The sequence below is a fragment of the Stenella coeruleoalba genome (genome assembly GCF_951394435.1).
Source record: "Stenella coeruleoalba genome assembly, chromosome: 9".
NCBI classification, from domain to species: domain Eukaryota; kingdom Metazoa; phylum Chordata; class Mammalia; order Artiodactyla; family Delphinidae; genus Stenella; species Stenella coeruleoalba.
In genome coordinates, this window is record NC_137155.1 from 92,234,187 (window position 1) to 92,251,889 (window position 17,703).

The 17,703-nt window shown below is 41.8% G+C and overlaps 1 protein-coding gene across 2 annotated transcripts; it reads right to left on the reverse strand.

Annotated features, from left to right (window-relative positions):
* Window positions 1-2,751: 2,751 nt before the first annotated feature.
* Window positions 2,752-16,810, reverse strand: MRPS33 (mitochondrial ribosomal protein S33). 2 transcript variants are annotated; one of them, XR_013829976.1, is made up of 4 exons: window positions 16,771-16,810; window positions 11,539-11,780; window positions 7,178-8,145; window positions 2,752-3,560 (listed from the first exon to the last, which is right to left on the reverse strand). XR_013829976.1 is itself a non-coding variant. In XM_079932682.1 (3 exons), the coding sequence occupies exons 2-3, from the start codon at window positions 11,751-11,753 to the stop codon at window positions 8,040-8,042; spliced, it is 321 nt and encodes a 106-aa protein (XP_079788808.1). In that variant the 5' UTR covers window positions 11,754-11,780; window positions 16,771-16,810; the 3' UTR covers window positions 5,246-8,039. The 2 variants fall into 2 exon arrangements, 1 of the variants encoding a protein (XP_079788808.1); XM_079932682.1 differs by lacking the exon at window positions 2,752-3,560 and having other exon boundaries at window positions 5,246-8,145.
* Window positions 16,811-17,703: the final 893 nt, after the last annotated feature.

Consider the following 17,703-nt stretch of genomic DNA (forward strand, 5'->3'; position numbering starts at 1 on the left):
TTTTGTTGCTCAAATTGTTCCAGCCTTGGCCACTGGGAACTTTTTCGGGTTGGATTCCATGCCCTTTCAACAGGTCCCTCATCCTTTTTTTGGAGGGGCACTTCCTGACTTTCTGGCATAATTTGTATCTTACCTGTCCCAGCTCTGGAATCCACTGTTTCTCCAAGGAGCTAGGATATATTTTGTTGGAGAATAGTGTTTAAAAATCAACACCATTTTGGGTCAGAGGATATGGGTGTTATTAATGGCTCAGTATACACATCGATAGATTCTTTTTCTTTTCTTTTTTTTAAAGCATAGGCTTTTAAATTAATTAATTATTAAAAATTTTGGCTGTGTTGGGTCTTCATTGCTGCCTGTGGGCTTTCTCTAGTTGTGGTGAGCGGGGGTTACTCTTCTTTGAGATGCACAGCCTTCTTATTGCGGTGGCTTCTCGTTGCGGAGCACGGGCTCTAGGTGCGTGGGCTCAGTAGTTGTGGCTTACGGGCTCTAGAGCACAGGCTCAGTAGTTGTGGCGCACGGGCTTAGTTGCTTCGTGGCATGTGGGATCTTCCCAGACCAGGGCTCGAACCTGTGTCCTCTGCTTTTGGCAGGCGGATTCTTAACCATTGCGCCACCAGGGAAGACCAGATTCTTTTCCCATAAGGTTAAACTAAATACGCTGCCGACAACGTTTTCCAGTTTTACTAAATCACGTTATCAATCCAAATGAATTATCATTATCATTCACTTATCTTTCTCTTCCTTCATCTCTCCCTCCCTCCCTTTCTCCTTTTCTTTCTCTCTTTTCTAATATAGTGAGAAAAATGTACCTCATTTACGTTCCAATTATAAGCAAGCTTGAGTATTTCATTCATTCAACAAAAATGTAGAGATTCTGACTACGAATCACGTACTGTTCGAGGCACTGGGGATATGGCAGTGTGTAAAATTCCTGTCCACACAGAGCTGGGTTCTAGCAAGGGGAAAAGGTGCCAGGGAGAAAAATGAAGCAGAAGAGGGGGTGTGGTTCACTAGTGAATAACATATGTGATTTTCAAATGGCTGGTCAGAGAAAGCTTTGTTGAGGTGACATTTGAACAAAGACCTGAAAAAGTGAGTTCAAGAGTCAGGTGGGACGTCTGGGGAGATTGTGTTTGGAGGCAAAGATATAATGGCCCTGAGGCCAAAGTGTGTATCCCCCCCACCCCCCCACCCCCCCACCGTGTATTTGTTTACTACTTCTAGTTGCTCTTTTTGTGTCATTTGCCTATTTATATCATTTGCCCTTTTTCTTTTGTTACATGAATGTTTTTCTCATAAAATTGTATGAGCTCTTTATATAACTTTAAAAATACCCTATTTATTTGTCTTGTTTGCCATAAATATTTTTTGGTATGATTTAAAAATTTTCTTAAGAACCTGTTTTTAATCTGCTTGCCTTTTCCTTGGGCTTCTTTTATTACTTGAAGTTAGAGAAGTAAATTCCTGTCCAAGTTTAGCTAATGATTCAGTTCTATTCCCTTATAGTTTCCATTAATAATTTTCCCCCCATGTTTAATTACTGACGCATCCAAAATTTATTTGGTGTATGGCATGAAGTGATAACCTAAATTGTTTTCCCCCCACCCAATTGCCAACTAATTGTCCCAATACCATTTATTAACTAATTTGTGAAGCATCTTTTATTATATGTTAATTCTTATACAAACTATTTCTGGGTTATCTCTTTTTTTCCCCAATGATTTATTCTTGTATGAATATCACTATTTTTAGAAACAACTTTTTTTTTTTTTTTGGCTGTGTTGGTTCTTTTTTGCAATGCGCAGGCTTCTCATTGCGGTGGCTTCTCTTGTTGCAGAGCACGGGCTCTAGGCGCGCAGGCTTCAGTAGTTGCAGCATACAGGCTCAGTAGTTGCCGCACGTGGGCCCTAGGGCACACGGGCTTCAGTAGTTGTGGCTCATGGGCTTAGTTGCTCCACAGCACGTGGGATCTTCCTGGACCAGGGATCTAACCTGTGTCCCCTGCATTGATAGGCAGATTCTATCCACTGCGCCACCAGGGAAATCCAGAAACAATTTAAATTATATGTTTCAACATCTGTTATAAGTCCCCACATTATTCTTCCTTTTCAGAATTTCTTGTGTTCTCTATTTTTCCTTCCAAATGGATTTTGAAATTTTAAATCCTTTTATCAAACACAAGAAATGTATATCGAAATTTTGGTATAAATTATATAAATTAAATGTAAACAATTAACATCTCAATAATACATAATCTTCCCATTCAGATATATGGGATCCCTCTCCATTTATTCAATTTTTTTTACAACATTCAGTATTTTCATAAACTTTCTCATATTAGCTAAATCTTTCTCCCTACCTGGGATACTTATTTTACTGCTGTCAAGTTCTAAAGATTTGAAAAGGTTCCAGGGTGGCTAGGGAATTTCACTAGCGAGGTAGAGCCACAGTAGTTTGCCAATGGGGGGACCTTGGCCAAGCGACTTTAAACTATTAGTTCTCCAAGTGTGGTCCCACACCAGCAGCACCAGCAACACCTGGGAAGCATTACGAATGCAAATTCTTGGGCCCCTTGGAGCCCTACTGAATAAGACACTCTGGGGTGTGGCCAGCTATGTCTGACAAGCTCTCCAGATGATACTGCTGAACACTGGAGTTTGAGGAATACTGCTTTAAACCAATGATTCTTAAACTTGGCTACACAACAGAGCCATAGGAGCTTCTCAGAAATACAGTGATTAAGTCATTTCTCCCTCCCTGTCCCAACTCGGATTGAATTGGCCTGGAGTGGGACCAGGCACAGGGCTCTTCTAACCTCCTGCCGGGGATTCTAATGGATAGCTGGAGCTGAGAACCACAGCTCTAAACTGCAGTCCACATATAAAATGGGAACGGTAACACTTCCTTCATAGGGTTGTTTTAAGAATTAAATGATATAGCTTATAGAAAGAGTTAAGCATAGTGCTTGGCAAATGCTAAAACACTGGACAAGTGGTAGTTATTGTTACGATAATCCTCTGACTTAGCAGATCTGTACTACTCTGTCGTGTCATAAAAGGTACAAGCTTTTGAGTCAGGCAGCTTGGATTTAAACCTCAGTCTAAGACATTTAGAGCTGTGTGATCTTGGGTACAAGATCTAAGCCTCAGTTTCTTCATCTGTAAAACGGGGATTCTTATCATATGGGGGTTACGTAAGGTTTACAAAGCACAACGCCTGGCATCTGGTAAGTGCTCCAAAAATGTTGACATTACTTGCAATCATTGTTTTCACTGCTTGTGAAGTTCCTGATGATTCAAACCACACGGATCTCTCCTCTCTGTTATTTCTTTATTAAGAGTTTAACTTGTTTGGTGCTTAATGCACTGGTCAATTCCCATACCGATATACTCAGCCTGGAGCTCTTTTTAGATAGATCCTTGTTCTCTTCAGTTTCTGTTGAGTGTTGTTTTTATGCCAAACTCAAAAGGAAGGGTCAGTTAGTAGTTTTCAGGCGATTTGGGGAAGATGATACCGAGCGCCAATTCAGATTGTCAGTAAGGAGAAGCGCATGTTTTCTGCAACAGACACAGAAAGTTCTCCGTAAATGAATCTATCCTGTCTCAGAAAACACATTTTCTTAAGTAGAAGACGATTTAGAATCTACATTGGTTTAAGTCTAGTTTCTACTTTAATATGAACTTATAATTCTACCAGATCTCCAGTGACGTTAGAAAGTTGCATCTGGGTAGGTTCTTTGGTCAGTCTTCCCACTAGTTTCATGAACTTCTCTGTTTTGCTGCTTCTATGTCATTTTACAAAACGTTTCAAGTTCAGCATAAATGTTTTACTGGTTTTCCAGTATTTGGATATCCAGGGTTTCACTGTTTGTTTCCCTGTTTCATCTAAGTCTTCTTGAATGTATTGCTGTTTGTTTTGCTGATTTTATCTCAAAAAAAATTTTTTTTTAAAGAAACGCTTCCTTTTGAACTAACAAATGAGTACTTAAGGGCCATGAAGACAGGATTGGCAGGTTGAAAGACCTTTCCCCCTGTCTATTGCTCTGGAAGTTTGTTCCTATCTCTCACTCTCTAAACTTTGAGACTTAGAAGCTTTGGGAGAAATGTGTGAGGAAAGAGGAAAAAGGTGAAGAGGGTGGAATTTTAAATTCTGACTTATTCTTCTGTGGAAGGTGCTTCATAAATAAAAGCACTATTATGTATGTGTGTGCTTTTTCAAAAAATAAATTTCTGGAACCCATGATTACATAACAATAAAATGCATTTTGGGACTTCCCTGGTGGTCCAGTGGTAAAGAATCCACCTTCCAATGCGGGGGACATCGGTTCGATCCCTGGTCCGGGAAGATCCCACATGCCGCGAAGCAACTAAGCCTGTGCGCCACAACTACTGAGCCCACGCGCCTCAACAGAGAGCCTGCATGCCGCCAACTGCAGAGCCCACACGCCCTGGAGCCCGCGCGCCCCAACTAGAGAGAAGCCTGCATGCCACGACGAAGAGCCCGTGTGCTGCAACTAACACATGGCGCAGCCAAAAATTAAATAAAATGTTAGAAACAAAAACAATAAAGTGCATCTCACACTTGTTTCTTCCTGAACCTATCACGCTGCATGTAAACACAGAGAACTTCATATTTTTAGCAGGTATTTGTCAACACCTTCTTGGAAAAATCTGCTAGTAAGACGTACCGATTCTTACTGGTCATACAAATAGCTGTATGTAAAAATATTTGATTAACCTTTTACAGTTTACCTAGTCCTTTTCACAAACATGATTTCATTAATCCAGTGAAGTATCATCAGGATTTGACAGAGGCAGAAAGAGGTTCAGAGGCGTTAAGTGACTTGAGGTCTCCCAGCCAGTGAGTAGAACTCGCACAAACCCATGACTTTTGAATCCAAACCCTAATCTCTTTTTACTATGCCACACTAAAGTCAAGGGCAAAATCCTTCATGCACACAAAACACTAAACATTAGAGGGAAAACAAATAGTTTGGGTCGTGACCAGAGAAATCCAACTAAACAATCTGGCTAGCTGAAACCTACAGTTAAAAGACTTTTTTTCTAGTTACAGTTAGTTCTTGTCTTAACCTTTGGTCACTGGTGTCCTGAAATGTGTTGGTTCCATGGCATCAAGAATTGACTAGTCCTCATGTACCACAATGTTCATTGCAGCTCTATTTACAATAGCCAGGACATGGAAGGAACCTAAGTGTCCATCGACAGATGAATGGATAAAGAAGATGTGGCACATATATACAATGGAATATTACTCAGCCACAAAAAGAAACGAAATTGAGTTATTTGCAGTGAGATGGATGGACCTAGAGTCTGTCGTACAGAGTGAAGTAAGTCAGAAAGAGAAAAACAAATACTGTATGCTAACACATATATATGGAATCTAAAAACAAAAACAAAAAATGGTCATGAAGAACCTAGGGGCAAGACAGGAATAAAGACGCAGACCTACTAGAGAATGGACTTGAGGACACGGGGAGGGGGAAGGGTAAGCTGGGACAAAGTGAGAGAGTGGCATGGACATATATACGCCACCAAACGTAAAATAGATAGCTAGTGGGAAGCAGCTGCATAGCACAGGGAGATCAGCTCGGTGCCTTGTGACCACCTGGAGGGGTGGGATAGGGAGGGTGGGAGACGCAAGAGGGAAGAGATATGGGGATATATGTATAACGGATTCACTTTGTTATAAAGCAGAAACTAACATACCATTGTAAAGCAATTATACTCCAATAAAGATGTTAAAAAAAAAAAAAAGAATTGACTCGTCCCTCTCATCCTCTACTTTCCATCTGGTCCACTGTTTAGTACAGGCTGTCTTGAGCTGCACAGTGTTTACTGTATCAGTTCGTTTTAGGGTACAGCTGATGTACAAATGCATTTTAGCTTTAGTTCCTAATTTTCAGCATGGAGCAGTGCCACACTAACCTGCTGCTGAGTTGTCTACAGCTTCCCTATCAAACAGTGCTAAGGCTCCTTGGAGGCTCGGGGCCCATCAGAGAACCAACACACAGATTTTTGCCTTGTTTTCTGACTCAGGATAGCTGTTGGGATCTAAAGCAGTTATCCTCTTTAAAGTATCAACCTAATGCTCCTAAGTTCCTCTTACAGTTAGTCTTTCTCCCAAAGGTGGAGATGGCATGATTCAGAACATCCATTTAGCTACACTGGATCCAGGCTACAAGCCTGTTTCTCAGTCCAGTGTCCTGGGGCCCATCCACCCACCAGGCTCAGCTGCATTGGCCAAGAGTAACAGTGCATCTGCACTTTTCTGAGCAAATCCCCAAGATCTTGTCGATACTTTACAACACACACATGCTCATTCACACAGTCTTAAGGACTACGGCTATTTATCTGTGTCCTCTAAAATTAGCATGTGCCAGGCATGTGGCAGGTGCTCGGGAAAGAGTTCTAACTGGATTCTCAGCCTTCTGCTGGAATTCACATCTATCAGATGGAATTACCCATTTTTAGTTAGTTTTTATTTTTACCAACAACTGTAATATAGGCCCTAGCTATACCATCTGGATTAGGCCTCTTTAAAAATATCATTTATCTAAGCATATGCAGCAGGATTCCTACTAGTTCAGGAATTATTCACGGGGCAGTTATTGCCAATACTTCCAGTGTTGGAGGGAAAGAAAATCATAGTTGGAGTAGTAGCTGCACGCGCTCCCGCCTGTGTGCTTTGCTCTTTTCCTGAGAGAGGTAGGAACGAGGTTAAAGGTACTTTATTTGGCACAACAATGTGCATATAGTTACCACTTCTGTACTGTACACTTGAAAATCGTTAAGATGGTAAATTTTATGATTTTACCACAATAAAAACAAAGTACTTAAAAAATTTCCTTGATGGTGCTAGAGATCTTCAGAATTCTTGGAAAAAAAAAAAATCAGAAAGCCCTTGCAACCTCATTGGAAACTCACTGCTAGAATATAACACAATGAGCATCGAGCTCCTCTACTGTATACAACTCACCTCTCACAGAAATAACGTCTTACGCACTTTGATCTCTGGTTAAGTTGGTTAAGTCCAACCTTTTTCACAGAACTTGCAAAGCCCTTCACAGTCTGGCCTTTGTCTATTTCATTATGACTAACCCATACTAGTTAGTGGTCATTTTTCCAATTCCTTGAACGGGACAATTTCTTCTTACCTTAGGGCTTTGCAAACGGCATTCTCTGTGCCTCAAATGCTTTTCCACCATTTTTCTTCTGCCTAACTCTAATTTATTCTTCAGAGCCCCACTTAAATATCATCTCTTCAGGGACGCCTTCTTTAAAATACCAAATGAGGTTTGGGCCTCTTGCTTTGTGGATCGATCCATCCACACTCTCACAGAAGTCTGGTCTGGATTTTTCCTTTGTAGCATGTAATACAATTGTATTTATGTAATTATGTAATATTAGGCTCTCCCTCAGGACTGAAAGTTCCACAAGGTACGGACTGTTTGTTGCAAACCACTGTATTACCCGGGCTCTGGTAGGCTGTATACAGCAGGTACCCAATGCTCTCTTAACAGACGCAGCCTTTTATCCCACAAATTTATCTTACAGATATTCTCAAAGGAGTAGGTGGAGAGGCACATCAAGTTTGTGAGCTTGGTGGTGGAGACCGTAGCTGAACAGCCAGAGAGATGAAAGAGCTTAGGGCTGGCTAAGTGGGGAAGCAAGGAGGGAGTAACGAGGGTGTTCATTTAATGAGTTTCCCCTCTACTCCGCCAACATCCCATCCCCTCCCAAACAAGTCATTCAATAGTAATCATGCACTCATTTCTCTGGGGAATAAGGTAAACTTCAGATTACAGAACCAAGGTAAACAATGTTGCAGAATTAAAATGTGTTCAAGAAACCAGTCACAATTCAACTGCATTAGACTTCAGCACGGAGATGACTGTATTCCTCTGAATAATCTTCAACTTAGGAAGCTTGTACTCCTCCAATATGTGGAGGGACAATAAATACACTTCGTCCTGCTCTTGGTTGCTGAGGGAGAAGTCCTCGCCTGATGGCCCAACACTATTTCCTTTTTGCTGCTCTCTTCCCTTCTCCTTTCCTTGGTTTCCCCTTTCCACGAAGCTTCTTCAGACGCCGCTGCTCATCCTTAAAGTCCTGATGCTCATCTCTAAAAGAGAAAGAAAAAAAAAGTAGCCAGTATTTTTATCAGACTGGAAAAGTACACCAATCTAGAATGTTCTCTTAGGTGGTTCTGGTTATCAAGCTTTGACTCCTACAGGGCGCATGCTCAGCTTGGTGAACAGAAAGGACAGGGAATCCCCGACATACAGATGGGCTGTGTTCCCAAAGTTCATTTCTAGGTCAGTTTTCCCTCACAGAAACAATGCTACCCACAGCTTAATTACCAAACCCGCCCATGTAAACCTAGGTAACTAGGATACAACACTGATAATTGCCCCAAATTTCCCTGTAACACTAAGACTAAACACTGAAGGGGGCAGAAAGTGGGTATAAGCTTCAACAGCTACATGAGACCCTGAGGGGCCCAGGGATTAGCACCTGCTACAAACGGGAAAGGTCTGGAGGAAGCTGCCCTGATGGCAGTGGATGATTCACACAAAAAGGCTGCCGGGGAAAGTCTCAGGCAGAAGGAAGCCGGATCAACAGACAGATCCTCCAGGGGTCAAGGCTGCCAGGACTGTCTGTACATACGAATGAAGACTGCCTGTACTGTATAAAAATATCTGCGTTCTAAGATCAAATACGGTCAGTGTTCTTGGGGGACTGGCTCTAGGACCCCCCCCAGATACCGAAATCCACTGACGCTCAAGTCCCTTACGTAAAACAGCATAGTATTTGCATATTCTACACTCATCCTCCTGAATATTTCAAATCATCTCTACATTACTTACAACACCTAATACAATGTAAATGCTATATAAATAGTTGCCAGGTGTGTGGCAAATTCAAGTTTTGCTTTTTGGAACTTTCTGGAATTTTTTTTAATATTTTTGATCCGTGGTCAGTTGAATCTGCAGATATGCAACCTGCGGATATAGAGGCCCTCAAACAGTATAGTGTTTAAATATGTAAGCTGTGGAACCCATTTGACCCTGGGTTTAAGTCACAGCTCCACCATTCAGTAGCTGTGTGACCTTGGATAAGGAATCTTCCCTCCCTGCCCCTTGGTCTCCTCACCTGTAAAAGGGTGGATAATGGCGTACCAATTAAATGTAAGAGAGGGGTTTGCTGGGCCCAATTTTTAACTCCCTAGGCTATTTTACTTTATTTTTTTATTTTGGCCGTGCCATGTGGTCTGTGGAATCTTAGTCCCCCAACCGCATTGAACCCGGGCCCTTAGCAGTGAAAGCTCAGAGTCTTAACCACTACACTGCCAGGGAATTCCCCCTAGGCTGTTTTAAAATAGATCAGTTTTAAGGGTATGATGTTTCATTCCATGAACATGATAGGTACAACAGACCTCTTAGGGATCAGCTATGATTGCCCCCCAAATAAGTCATTCTCAAAAACAGAGTAATTCTTCTGAAATATAAGTCAGATCATGTCACTCCTGTTTACAACCCGGCAAACTGCTCCCCGTTTTACTCAGCCCCCTGCACAATCCACCTCCTGTCCCACTGTTCTCCCCTCAGCCTGTGCAGCCCCTGGAACAGACGAGGAACATTCCAACTCAAGGCCTTTGCTCGGCTCTTGTCTCTGCCTTGCAAGCTCTTCCCTGGGTCCCACCTGGCTCACTCACCACTCTCAAGTCTCTGCTTAAGCCTCATCTTCTCAATGAGGCTAACCTTGACTGTCCTGTTTAATACTGTGCCCAGTCAGCACTCTTGATCCTGCTCAGCAGGCTCTACTGTTTTTCTTCCCTGTAGCACATTCAACTTGGTAACACACCACATAATTTACTTATTTAATATGTTTCCCCCTTCTCCTTCCCTCCCCGCCCCCCAACCTTTCCCGACAACCTCCTCCAGAGAGCAAGCGACCAAGGCAGGGGTCTTTGTCTCTGCTGATGAACCAGCCCAAGCACCTGCTTGGCTGAATGAGTCACTGTTTTTGAGAACCTGCTTCCCTCCCTGTTTTGTAGGTCTCTGAGTAAGATTTTCTTCATTGAAGACTGTCTAGTTTCATCCTGCCTGACTTCCCAGGAGGCCTTGTGTTAGAGGCACCATTTACCATAACTAGTGGCTAAATGTGAAAATAATTGTGCTTTTCCATGGATAACTAAATGCTAAGTATTTTTTCTCTGTCCCCAAAGATAGTCAAGGCTTTATTTTTCAAACAAATGGAGAGTAGCAGCAAACAAGTAAATTAAAATAACTGAATGTATTTAATTTGGTTATGGGTTATGATTTTCTACTGAGGACATCTACCTTCCAATATTTTATTTGGGGTAAGAATAAAATTAATTTTTATTTTTTGAGCCGAGACTAATGGCAAGGGAGATAATCCCAAAAGCAATTCCAGAAATTCAAAATAACGTCATGGACTATCATCTCTAGTAATATATTAACTAAGAAAATCTATTCTATTTTGTTAATTGCTGTTCCCCCTGTGCCCATCTTAAGTGCCTGTACATGGAAGGTACTTAAAAAAAAATCTATTGGATAAAAGAATGTACCAATCTTTAGTTATCTGGAATGAACTATTAATTTTATTATATTAGCGCCAACAGTCCCAAATTAATGTTTGTACTGTTGCCCTAAGACAAGTCCAATTAAAACTTGTTAAATTGAAAAAAAAAGTAGGCATTTTAACTTTATACAATTATGTACTGTTTAAATTCTTTTATAATGAGCATGTATTTGTTTGGTAACTAAGACTTTTTTTTAAAGAAAATGGTCACATGGGTATTTGATCTTTTTTCTTTCTAGAGCAGTATATCATCTTAAGCACCCACTTCCGACACATACACAAACATACAAATGCATGGTGGAAAGAGCCTGCTACTCTTACTATTACATATTATTATCCTATTATAATGTTGATTACATATTACTCTTAAAGGTAAACTACAGCTTATTTAGACCAAATTCGTATACCAAAAAGGGTACCAACTAAAAGTGTCCAAAGAGGGTGAAAGGAAATAAGAAATCCTACAAAACTGCCCTCAGGAAAGGAAGGAGGCTCCCCCTCGCCAGTTAGGAAGCAGATCAGCCACAGGGCAGGGACTCTTTTCATCTGACCAACAAAAATGTGCTCAGTGTTTAGGCCAGTTTTCCTCTGCATCCATTGAGTGCTCTTAGATTAATGACTAATTTAACATCTCACTATAGCTCAGTATCTAGTCAATGTTAGTCACATTTTAGACATAATTAAATTATGTCTTCCAATAACTGCATGTTTCTTTTTTTTTTTAAGTATATTCATTATGGATATTTTGAAAGCTTTCCCCTCCCACAACTGTACCTTTTGAACTACCTGGGCACTATTATAAGAACCACAAAACTATAAAGATAGAAAGGCTAATTTTTTCCTTTTCTGATCTACTAAACAAATTTCTTATAGGTTACTCTTCGTGTGTGTGGTTTTTTTTTGTCATTACCTGTAGAGTCCAAGAAAACGTAGTGTCCCCATGAGTGCAAAATAAGTGTTGTGATTAGGATACCAGTCATAAGTCTCCTTCCTCTTGGCCAAAGGCTGCTCGCTGAACAGCTTCACCACTTTCATGGATTTGGAATCAGCAGGCCTGGCAACTTCACCAAACAGCCGGGCACTGAGACGACTCATGCGCAAGGCATATTCTGAAAGTGACGACATTTCTTGCGCAGCAAGGAGCAAGAGTCCCTATAGAAAATGAGAAGAAAGATAAACAGGTTAGTGCAAGAAATTCCCAGATTATCGAATGAACGGTTTACAAAGTGAAAACACGGCAAGCCACACGTGAATCAGTTCACATCTTTGGCAGGATGTGCCTTGGTGTTGAGAAATATCCACAGTCCAAGTGGCTATTTCCTTTGCATGCTTTACATTTTTTGCATCTTTTTTTTTTTTTTTTTTTTGCGGTATGCGGGCCTCTCACTGTCGTGGCCTCTCCCGTTGCGGAGCACAGGCTCCGGACGCGCAGGCTCAGCGGCTATGGCTCATGGGCCCAGCCGCTCCGCGCGCGGCATGTGGGATCCTCCCGGACCAGGGCACGAACCCGTGTCCCCTGCATCGGCAGGCGGACTCTCAACCACTGCGCCACCAGGGAAGCCCCTTTTTGCATCTTTTACATTTGGTGTTCACACACTATTACGTCCCAGCTGTACTGCCTCTTTTACAATGAACGATTTTATGACTCAATAGGTTATTTACTGAGAGTCAGCTTACCTATTTGTAGGCTAGATGAGGACAGGGAAACAAGTTATCCTACCACAGCATTGTTATTATACCTTCAGAAAACACCTACCTCAGCAATCTGCATAATAAACATGCTGACTGCTTGCCACCTAAAGGTTTAATCATGGTGGAGAAATAATTATGCTGTTGTCTTTATTATCAGCCCTTTGAATGCTGTTCTCCTCAAGGGCTCCAGATGGCTCTAAGAACAGCTAATGAGTTATGAGGTCATTTAGCCTCCAGGTTGCTGGATTGAATTCTGCCTAGAGACTGAGAGCCAGCTGGGAAAAACAAAGATAGTAGTCTTATAGGAATTAACTCAACAGCTCAAAAGATTCATTTTATTCCTGAACAAAAGGCATTTATGAATTGTGATGTTACTTGCCTTATCTTCCATTTTATATATTCTGCTTTAATGAAAATTAGCTGAATTCTTATTAGCTGAAAACAGTAACTTTTTCTTCAGAGGCATAGAATGTTGAAATAGTATAAGAATGATATCTGTAATATGCAGAAATTATAGGTACTATATATCGAAGATTATATAGGTGATACATAAAAATCAAGAACGTTCACAGGTACTACAGCCAATATTTTATAATAACTGTAAATGGAGTATTACCTTTAAAAATTGTGAATCACTATATGGTACACTTGTAACATATAATATTGTACACCAACTATACTTCAATTAAAAAAAAAAAGCATTTGAGAGTTCCTTAACTGAAAAAAAACAAAAAAACAAAGAATGTTGCTGGTGGAATAACCCTCATTCCATGCTAGTTCAAATGTAAGGGTACCTGTTGGCAGAATATGCTAATTTACATGAAATTTTTATAGTGAGATGAGAGTCTTTGCTGACTAAGACAGTATCCTGGGGGACAGTTCAGCTGGGATGAAAAGGAGTTGATCTCCAAATAGAAAAAAGGCATAAACCTATCTTGAAAAACCAAGAGAAGAAATATATTAAAAAACCCTCCTCAACAGGAATGCCGCCAAGTTAATTTCAAAACTGCTCTGGCAATTTAAATATCCAGTATTTAAATTAAAGAATTTTTCATGTCCATTCCAAGATCCATTGAAAGAGCAGAGGATGACCTCAAACCAATTTCAGAATGTTAGTCTCAAACCATTTACCTTCCGAACACCAACTGAGCAATATTGGGCCAATAGCGCCACCTGAAGGCCAGCAGTGGGAGAACTGTCCAAGGTCTCTCCCCTCCAACCTGGGATCTGTGCAAACCTTACTTACTCCTTCCTTTTCCTTTCAGCACTCAGTTCTAGGATTCCTTTCTCTCCCAACTCTTGCTCCATTATGTGGATGGGGATGGATTGGGGTTGTCAGAGATGTATAATTTCATCAATGAGAAAAAAAGTCATTAACAGTTAATGTATAAAGAGAAAACAGTCAGTGCTATAAACCTCTAAAGGCCTTGCAAATTACCAGAAGTTGCCTTCAGAAGCTACAAAAAGTTTCTTTGCATGCATTATCTTTTGTCTTCTTTCCACTTTTAAGGTTATCTTTTTCCCAAACATCAGACAAAAAAACTTAAAAACAAAAGGTTTCTTAATCAACTTTTCTTTGTTTTGCTTAATTACCATTATGGCATCAGAACAGATTTCTGTTGCCATTGCACAATATTTCCACGATCAGTTATTTGTAAGGTGGTCTAGGAACTATCATTTTGCTACAAAAGTTTCACGAAAATATGTTCTGAACCCCAAATCATTTTATTTTATTTTATTTTATTTTATTTGCAGTACGCGGGCCTCTCACTGTTGCGGCCTCTCCCGTCGCAGAGCACAGGCTCCAGACGCGCAGGCTCAGCGGCCATGGTTCACGGGCCCAGCCGCTCCGCGGCATGTGGGATCTTCTCGGACCGAGGCACGAACCCGGTCCCCTGCATCGGCAGGCGGGCTCTCAACCACTGCGCCACCAGGGAAGCCCCAAATCATTTTATTTTTATTTATTTATTTTTATTTTTATTTTTTTTTTGCGGTACGCGGACCTTTCGCTGCTGTGGCCTCTCCCGTTGTGGAGCGCAGGCTCAGCGGCCATGGCTCACGGGCCCAGCCGCTCCGCGGCATGTGGGATCTTCCCGGACCGAGGCACGAACCCGGTCCCCTGCATCGGCAGGCGGACTCTCAACCACTGCGCCACCAGGGAAGCCCCAAATCATTTTATTTTTAAATGAAGAGGCAGCATGGAATCCTGAGGCCTAGGTTTGAGTACTGGCTCTGCCACTCATCAACCGGGTTATTTTGAACAATTACCTATCCTCTCTAAATATGAGTTTCCTTTTCGGAAAACAAAGCTTGAAGGACCATGTGAGAAACAAGACAGTGGCACTGAATCAATGGTAAACTAAAAAAAGAAAAAAGGAAAAACCTGAACATGCTTGGTGTTCATACGTTCTATACAGACACATTTGTTTATTCCTTGTCCTCATTTAATCATGTAAAAAAGCATCTGCACACTCCATGTAGTTGAACCTGCACCTCCCTGGAATGGTATCCTCACTTACAGACACTGACAGCCAGAGAAACATAGACGAGGGGACCAGCAGCTTGGTAATCTGACAGGTAGTAAGGAGGGAGGGACTCACTAGGACAGTGGTCACGGAAGCCTTCCCAGGATGCTAAGTTATCTCCATGCCCACCATGGAATGTAGCAAAGTACTGGGACACATAGCTCATAAATAATAAGGTCTCATTAGAATCCAATGGAAATGGTCATATCACAAAATCCAAGTCCTAAAACTTTTATGATGGAGAAGGAGAATAAGCCTCTCCAAACCTGAATCCTTTACTAGAAACAGAAACACTTGCTAAATAGAAGCAAACTGAAAATGCCTATGACAGTTGCCAATTACTGCTTTGTAGTCTCTTACAGAGCACAGACCTGTATGCTTCTGATGAAGTACAGCATAGGAGCTTGGTAAACCTTCCTGTTACATAGACTAAAACAGCTCACAAGTTCTGCTGTCCATAAATATTGGTCCTGAGACTGGCAAACTGCCACTATATTAGCTTTACGTTTTTTTAAAGATTGGAAAGCCTTATCTAGGATTTTTCAGGACCCTGGTATGCCCCTTTACAGAAACTTTCAACTTTATCTTAAAAAAACCATGATGACCGTGTGAAAGACATTAAGATAAAAGGCAAAAAAATTAGATTTTTTTGAAGCTATTCTAAGGGGTAGAGAATAGTCACTTAAAATATCAAATTTTCTTTAAATGTGAACTAAAGAAAACAGTATCATGAAGAAAAATTACCTGGACTTGAAAATGCTAAGCAAAAACAAATTACTGAAATGTGCCGGAGCAAAACATGTTAAGCCCATAGGAGAAAATATCCATCTCTTTACTTTAGCATAAAAGGCTAAGTTTCTCTGATCGTTCTGATAGGTCTGATGCATTTAAAAGGTCAAGTTTATACAGTAACTGGCTTTGGATTAGGTTTGCCTTTTTTCTTTGAAAAGTGCAGATAATGTGCAGGAGTTCTTAACCTGGGTAACCCTCAGTGTGGTGAATCCCCGGGGGGAACTTTAAAAGTGAATGCTGAAATGTGTGTGTGTGTGTGTGTTTGTAAATTCTGCTGGGGGGGGGGGAGGTTTCTCAAAAACCACGGGTTAGTGGAGAGCGCCAGCTCTGGAGTAGAAAAGCTGGTTGGAATCTTGCCACTGCACTTTAATGGACATATCGTGTTTGCAGTAGTATGTATTCTTTGCCTTCGTTTTCTCATCTACTACAGGACAGTTGTACTATCTCACTGAATTATGAGGCTGACGTGCGAAACTCATGGCCCAGGGCCTGCCCTAATAGAGTTATCAGGCCTCAAGGAACTCACACAATGTGCACACGTGTTTCACAGAAAAATCTAGACACAGTGCTTTTTTTTTTTTAAAGCCCAGTACCGCTTATTTTACTGGGTCGCAGAGACACGAACGGCTCTGAATGGATGTCAAGCTTTACTCAATTCAACAAGAACACCCCCAACCTCCAACCGCCTGGATCACGCCTGCCTGTGATGGAAGCAACAGTGTCAAGTCAACCGACGTTTAAATCGGTAGGGCATTTCGCTAATATTTTTCTTAAATATCATTCAATCATACTTTTCTGAAGCTGGTAACAAAACTAATCTGCACCCCCAGCCCCACAAAGCTAAGGCCAACTGATGAGCAGAGAAACCGAGCCTTGAATGCTGCCTAAACAGGAAGAGAGTAACTGCGCCGGAGAGGAAACTAGGCTAGCGTCCTTCGTTTGGTAAATCTCGCCAAGTTATGCAGGAAAAGGCCAAGTTGTTTGGGGGAGACCTGTGAAACCTCCGAGCTGCTTAATGAAATTGACTCGTCCTACTCCTGGAGACTCTACAAGGTTGGAGACCTCCGCAGGGTCTCTGCAGCCATTGCCCATAACTCACTACATGCCCCCCTAACAGTCACCTACAGACTTACCTATTCGCAAGCCTCCTCTGCCGCGCGCCCCTTTCCCGGAAGGCCCGCCCCCCAGTTCCTGCCGGAGACTTCAGCGGGGAGCAGTAGAGAAACGGAAGTTTGGCGGCTAGAGTGGAGTCTTAGTGAGAGACCCGGAACTCCTAACGTCTGACCTGGCGCCTGCGCAGTGAGACGAGCGCCTCCAGGTGAGCGGAGGACTGACGGAACGCAGGTTCAGGGACGAGAGGCCTGGCTTTCATGAACGTCCTGCAGGGTTCGCTAACTCTATTTTGTTGGAAATGGCTATAGCGCTGACCCCAACCCCCCAACCTCTGAAGCAATGTTTATGCGTGTGCCATGTGGTGGAGAATGAAATGCTTTTTTTTTTTCTTTTCCTCCTTCCACTTTCTTTCTGCGTGATTTTTTTTCTCTTTTCATCCAGCTTAGGCCTTGACGTGCTTCAAGCGCATTGCTTGACTTTAGGGGCTGAAGAAACTTCTGACTCATCAGGGGTGCCATTCCCCTCCCTCCCACCGAGCTACTCATCTCTAACAGTCAATTAGTATCGCTTCCCGGAGGCCATTCTTGATACCCCTTTGCTGGATTAGGGGAACTATTTGGAGTGCTCTGTGTTTCTCTACCCCACTGGCCTGAAGCTTCTTCAGGGAGTAGGGATGGGGTATTTATCTGACTCCTCAGTAGTTATCTAGACCCCGCTTGACAGTAGAAACACTGTATTTTACTCCATAAGACATCTGCTCTCAAGCAAGCCATATAGGCATTGGCTGAAGCATTTGTTGAATATTTAATAGTTCAGCTGAGAACACTTCTTATTTTCTGAGCATTTTTCAAGGCCTGTCATAAATACTCTAAAATGTACCCCGGAATTAAGGTAAATCAGTGGCAAGCTATATTCCTAGAGGGTATTCTATTGACACCCTCTTCCCTCCTATA